The sequence below is a fragment of the Balaenoptera borealis genome, assembly GCF_965194805.1.
Source record: "Balaenoptera borealis genome assembly, chromosome: 2".
Classification (NCBI taxonomy): Eukaryota; Metazoa; Chordata; class Mammalia; order Artiodactyla; family Balaenopteridae; genus Balaenoptera; species Balaenoptera borealis.
Genome location: NC_138867.1, coordinates 28,721,366 through 28,727,737, shown reverse-complemented (window position 1 = coordinate 28,727,737; position 6,372 = coordinate 28,721,366). Strand labels below are relative to the sequence as shown.

The 6,372-nt window shown below is 44.9% G+C and overlaps 1 protein-coding gene and 1 long non-coding RNA gene across 5 annotated transcripts in view; one reads left to right on the top strand and one right to left on the bottom strand.

Moving 5' to 3' along the window:
- Nucleotides 1-1,009: 1,009 nt before the first annotated feature.
- Nucleotides 1,010-4,113, bottom strand: LOC309624410. 3 transcript variants are annotated; one of them, XR_014241875.1, is made up of 2 exons: nucleotides 3,963-4,113; nucleotides 1,010-1,850 (listed from the first exon to the last, which is right to left on the bottom strand). It is a non-coding gene; the product is annotated as an uncharacterized lncRNA (long non-coding RNA). The 3 variants fall into 3 exon arrangements; XR_014241876.1 differs by lacking the exon at nucleotides 3,963-4,113 and adding an exon at nucleotides 2,905-3,292; XR_014241877.1 differs by lacking the exon at nucleotides 3,963-4,113 and adding an exon at nucleotides 2,919-3,292.
- GOLPH3 (golgi phosphoprotein 3) overlaps nucleotides 3,496-6,372 on the top strand; it is a 52,845-nt gene continuing 49,968 nt past the window's right edge. The window contains exon 1 of one of the 2 annotated variants that reach the window (XM_082382464.1): nucleotides 3,496-4,005. In XM_082382464.1, coding sequence (XP_082238590.1) covers nucleotides 3,781-4,005 — 225 coding nt within the window. In that variant the 5' untranslated portion in view covers nucleotides 3,496-3,780. The remainder of the gene's footprint in view (nucleotides 4,006-6,372) is intronic. The other variant, XM_082382463.1, reaches the window with a different exon arrangement.

Below are 6,372 nucleotides of genomic sequence, written 5' to 3'. Positions count from 1 at the left end.
CTTAACCACTGCACCACCAGGGAAGTCCCACTTTGCCTATTTTAAATTGGATTATTCTATTTTAAATTGGATTACTTTTTATTATTGAGTTGTAAGCGTTCTTTATATATTCTAGATATAAGTCCTTATCAGATATATGATTTATAAAATGTTTTTTCCCATTACATGGGTTGGCTGTTCATTTTCTTGATGGTGTCTTTTGAAGCACATTTTCTTAATGGGGTTCTTTTAACAATGTTCAATTTATCTCTCTTTTGTTTTATCATTTGGGTTTTTGGTTATATCTAAGAAACCATTGCCCAATCCAAGATCATGAAGATTTATGCCAATTTTCATCTAAATATTTTATATTTTTAGCTATACACTTAGATCTTTGACCCATTTTGAGTTAATTTTTGTATCTGGTATAAGGTAGGGGTTCAACTTCATTTTTTTTGTATGTGGATAAACAATTGTTTCTGTACCATTTGTTTATTTGTTTTGGCTGCACTGCATCTTAGTTGCAGCAAGTGGGATCTTTGTTGTGGCATGCAGGATCTTTAGCTGCAGCATGCAGGATCTTTTAGTTGCAGCATGCAGACTCTCAGTTGTGACACGCACGCAGGTTCTAGTTGCCCGACCAGGGATTGAACCCCGGCCCCTGCATTGGGAACGTGGAGTCTTACCCACTGGACCACCAGGGAAGTCCCTGTACCATTTGTTTTGAAAAGACTATTCTTTCCCCATTGAATTGTTTCGGCACCCTTGTTGAAAATCAATTGACCACAAAGTGAGAGTGTATTTCTAGTAACTTTGTGTACGTGTGGTCTTATTTTTTTTAAATTTTTGTTTTATATTAGAATAGTTGATTTACAATGTTGTGTGTACGTGTGGTCTTAAAGTCTATTTTGTCTGATATTAGTATAGTCACTCTAGCTTGATTATGGTTGCTGTTTGCATGGTATATATTTTACCACCCTTTATTTTTTTCAACCTACTTGCATCAATGACATAAATTACTACAAGTTCAGTGGCTTAAAACAATACACATTTATTATTTCAGAGTTTCCATTGGTCAGGAGTTTGGCATAGCTTAACTGGATTCTTTGCTCAGAGTCTCACAAGGTTGTGATCAAAGTGTTGGCTGGGCTACATTCTCATCTGGAGATTGGGGTCTTCTTCCAAGCTCATTCATGTTGTTGGAATAATTCAGTTGCTGTAGTTCTAAGACTGAGACCATCAACTCTTAGAGGTTTCCGCTCTCCGTAGGCAGTTCACAACACGGCTGTCTTCCTCAAGAGAGAGTGTCTTGAGAGCGATCAAGAGAATGTCTCAGCTGACTCAAGTCTCTCTAATTAGGGAAGGGATGGATCCACTTTCGAGGGAAAGTGATTATGCCACCTGATTACGTAGGCCCACCCAGGATAATCTCTCCTTTGATTAACTCAAAGTGAATTTATTAAGGACCTTGATTACATCTGCAACATTCCCTCCCTTTTGCCATATTCTAGTGGTTAGAAGTAAGTCACAAAGTCTGTTCACACTCAAGGAGAGGGGATTACACAAAAGTGTAGATACTAGGGCAGCAAGAATTATGAGGGCTGTATTAGAATTATGCCCATGACAGATGGGGACATGGGGAGGAGCACAAATTCTCTGTGTATGTTCAGTGGTAGAGGTTCAGACTCTTTCATGAGGTTGCAATTAAGATGTTAACTAAAGGTTTGACTGGGGCTGGGATCCACTTCCAAGATGGCTGACTCACATGGCTGTTGGGCAGGAGGCCTCAGTTCCTTCCCAACTAGACCTCTTCATAAGGCTGCTTGAATGTCTTCATGATATGGCAGCTGGCTTCCCTCGGAGTGAACGATCTACGAGAGAGCAAAGGAGAACAAGGAAGAAGATGCAAAGACTTTTATGTCCTAGTCTAAGAAGTCACACACAGTCCTGCCTGCCACATTCAATTCATTTGAAGAGAGTCACTAAGTCTGGCCCACACTCAAGGGGAGGGGAATTAGGCTTCACCTAATTTGTTGACATATTTTAAAATCACCAGGGGGAGGGGAGAACAACTGGGTGAACAGGGTCAGGGCTAGAAGGAAGATTTTCACTATAGCTATCTTTATACTCTTTAAACTTATGTATTTGACTATATTAATCAAATAATTATATTTCTTTTAAAAAGAAACATTTTAAGCTATTTGGGAAAGAACTGGGAGAGAAATAAAAGAAAAAAAAATGAGTTGAACAGGATGTTAATGAGAGAAATTGGTTGAAGTGAAATTGACCTTTGCCCAAAAAGATAGGAAACAGGGAGGGTCTACTTTGTGCTCACCCTTCCCCCTTCTCCCCACCCCAGGAGATTTAGCTTCTCACTTTCCCGGGCACAGGGTGATGGTGATGGTGCACGGCCAGTATGCGTTCTGGATAATGGGTTTGTGGAACAGGAAGAACTCTGTAGCCAAAAATGTTCTATACGATGGTTTTACCGTGGGCGTTTATCGCTTCTTATAGCTTAAGTCCTGTTACATTCCTCCTATCTAAATCATTCTGTAGCCACAGCCTGTGATCACTATTGACTTTAAATAATATCGGATGGCATACAATGCTATTTCTGTATAATGTTTTACTTATAATCTCCACTCTTCTGGCCCTACAAACCCCCCCTCTCAGGTTGGACATCTATTCTTTAACATAACTTGCTCAAACTGTCAAGCACGCCAAGAGGATTTAACCGAGTAATTAAACTGAAAGAGATTTAATGTGTACAAAGACGTGGCACGAAACCCAACAGGTTTATTGTCTCTATAAAAAGTTCGTTAAGGTCGACTGTACTGACGTGTGCAGTATTAACTGTACTCACTGCGCCCTGGTCGGGAAGGAGGAACAAAGTTTTACAAACAAAACTATTCAGTTTGTTCTAACCTCTCTTTTCATACCGTAATACATCCAGAAAAACTAAAAGTCCGCTTGCAGGCCATTTAAACGCTGTTGCTCCTTCTGAAGGGTCTGGGAATGTGGGCAGAGCGCGCGCCCTCTCCCCGCCCCATCAGCGGTGAGCAAAGTCCTTCCAGTAACTCGTGGGGACCCCGGATTCCAAGCCGGGCCTCTGCAGCCCCGGGCGAGGCCAACTCCGAGGACGGTGGTGTCTGGGGTGCTAAGGGGACAGCTCCAGACGGAGCAGGGTTCAACCTCGCGAGGCCAAGGCTGCCCGGATTCGCTGGGGCCTTGCCAGACTCTGGGTCCAGCCCCGGTTCTTTGGGGGACACAGGGGAAGGCGGGCGGAGGAAGGACACGTCACGGGAGGGGGGCGGCGGGCCGGGCGGCGAAGGAACCCCAAGAAAAGGGCGAGCGCCGGGGGAGACCCGGGGGGCGGAGGGGGGTTCGTAGACAGCGAGACCCGACCCCCGGCTCCCTGCCCGCCGCTTCCGGCGCTCTCCCGCCCCGCCCCGCCCCGCCGCGGCCGTGCCACATCCTCCAGTGACGTCAGCCGGCGCCGCCATATTGGAAAGGCCGCCGCCGCTTCCTCCTCCTCCTCCCCCGCCTCCGCCTCGGAGCTCCGGCAGCCCGTGGGCTGCGACCGCAGGAAGGAAGAAGCCCCTCGCCCGCCCTGACGCCCGGCCCGCCCGCTTCGCCCCGGCCCGTCTCCCCATGACTGCACCCGGCCCCGCTACCGACGGACGTAGCCCCAGCGCCCGGGTTTAACACGGAAGCGCGGGTCGGGGGCCGCGGAGGGAGGAAGAGGGAGACCCGGCAAGTCCCGCGTCCCTCTCGGCCCGGCGCGGCGCCTCGGCCGGAGCCATGACCTCGCTGACCCAGCGCAGCTCGGGGCTGGTGCAGCGGCGCACCGAGGCCTCCCGCAACGCCGCCGACAAGGAGCGGGCGGCTGGCGGCGGCGGCGGCAACGGCGAGGACGACGCGCAGAGCCGCCGCGACGAGCAGGACGAAGACGACAAGGGCGACTCAAAGGAAACGCGGCTGACCCTGATGGAGGAGGTGCTCCTTCTGGGCCTCAAGGACCGAGAGGTGCGGGCGCAGCGGTCAGGGCGGGGGCGGCCGGTGCGGGGCCCCGGCGCCAGGCGGGAGCCTGGCCACCGGCTCCGCGCGTCTGCCCTCCCAGCTACCGAGCTCCGCGCCCGGGAGCGCCCAGCTGGTCCCGTGCTTCCAGATCCTCCCCGCCCTGATTGCTTGGATTTCCCTTTCTCCTTTCACAGTCACTTCTTTCATTTTGACTCCCCGGCGGTCTGTTGCTTCCTCGCTTTTTTCCGCGTGTTTAACCCGGGTAGACCCCAGGGTACAATTCCTACCAGGAGACTTGCAGGTTAGAGTGTACCCGAACTCATAGGTTCTGCAGGTTTTAGGACCTGGGAGATCAGGGGACCTAGGTCCACTCATTTGCTTTCTGGGTGATTTAAAAAAAAAACAAGGTGTACTGTTCGGAATTTTGAAAAAATTTCGGTGAAATGGTAATGGAGGCAAAAGTTGTTTTACTGATAAAAGTCCAACAAAAATCTCATGAAACCTGGAAATTGACTTTCTAGGTAAATTTGTTTTGCCTGAGAGATTTTTAGTATCGCGTTTACATTTTACCAGTTTACTATTCTTAAAAAAGTCTTGCAGTCTCGAGGAGGGGCATTTTCATGGGCGCGCTTGAAATGCTAGGTTTGTGATTTGATGAAAGGCCTCAGCGTTTCGATAGATACTTGTGTTCTGACTTTGAAACGATTGTTTTCACCCCAGTACCTTGTGAGATTGTTCACACATAGAGAAGTTGAGAAAAATGCTGCAGTGGACACCTGTACACTCACCTCCTAGGTTCTATAATTAACATTTTGCTATATTTGCTTCATCACGTGTTTGTCTCCAAAAATGATTATTTTTAGAGACCTGCCAGAGGGTCAGACAGATGAATGGATATTGTATAAATCGTGTGTGGTGAGGAGTCCCAGAAGCTTGTTTTATCTCCCTATGGAAACTACAGACGGCACATTTTGAGAGTCAGATACAAAAATATCTAAGTTTTTTTTTTAAATAAAGTTTTCCCAATTCACAGAGGTGGGCAAAAAAAAATTAAGTCTTATTAAAACAACTTAGTCTTATTCACCAAAACTTATCAGATATACGTGAGTTTTATATGGATTGTTTGTGGACTCCTGATATTTAGTAATCTAATGAATTAAAATTTACCTTGATGGACACGTCTAGTGTATTTGCATTTTCTGGGTTTCCATTTTGCTCAGGTTTTTCTGATGATTTCTTGAAAAAAGTTGATGTCCCTCTGGCTATGAAAGGGGCCCCAGTATCTGTGTTTTAATTACTGAGTTATGATGAAAGCAGTCTGTATGTGAAATTCCTTTTTGTTCTTTGGAAAAGCAAACTAGTTATATAGTGTCCTAGAAATGTGATTTTTAGTAAGTATTCTTAAAAAAAAAAAGAAAGCTTTTTTTGGGCTTCACCATTTAGAATCTTGGTAATAAACATTTTTCTTTCTTTTTTTTTTTTTTTTAAACATTTTTCTTTAAGTCTCTATCTTTTTCCTTTGGGACAAAGGTAACATAGAAAATACCAAAAAAAAAAAAAAAAAAAAAAGCAAAGTGAAGAAAAGTCATAAAGTCATCCATATTTCTGAGTGAACATTTTGGTTTATAGTTTCTGAGACTTCTATGTGGATACATTCTGTGTGTAAAACTAAAACTTAAACGCTAAAACCAAAACTAGCTTTTGGACTTCTGAGTCACTCTAAATGAGAAATTATGGTGAGAAAGTACCTTTTTGTTTTTTTAAGTATGTGTTACTCTAAATGTTTACGCTGAAACATATTCACATGCTGTTTTTCTGTGATTGGTTTTCATGAAGATAATCTAAAAAATTTATTTGTTGAAGCTTAATGATACTTACAAAACCTAGAAAATTTAAAGTTCTTTGGTGGTACATAATTGAAACCATCTGTTGTGTTTGTGTCAGGAGTCACTATACTTTGCCATGTCATGGCCGAGGTCCAGACACTAGGTAATTCTCAGCAGTTCAACAACCACATAGGGAAAATTTTTTTCCCTTTTGCAGGCAAGTGCATGGAGTTGAAGTGGCAGTGGGTGGGGTTGGGACTTTGCATTGCTTTAGATTTAGGTTTTAGGGATTAACCTGTATATTTTCCCCTGTCCTCACATCTTTACATAACAACTAGCCCTGGCAACTCATCCATTCATTTCTTTCTCTTTAGGAGATTCCTTCCACCTCCCCCCCACCCCCCCAACCCCCCCAACCCCCGCCTGTTGCCTGTAGCTATGTCTTCAACTTGTATCACTCTTTTTAGGGGACAGGAATTACTCTCTTACATAGGTTCTAGGCATTTATGCTTTTAACTTACTAAGTTTATTATTTATTTATTTATTT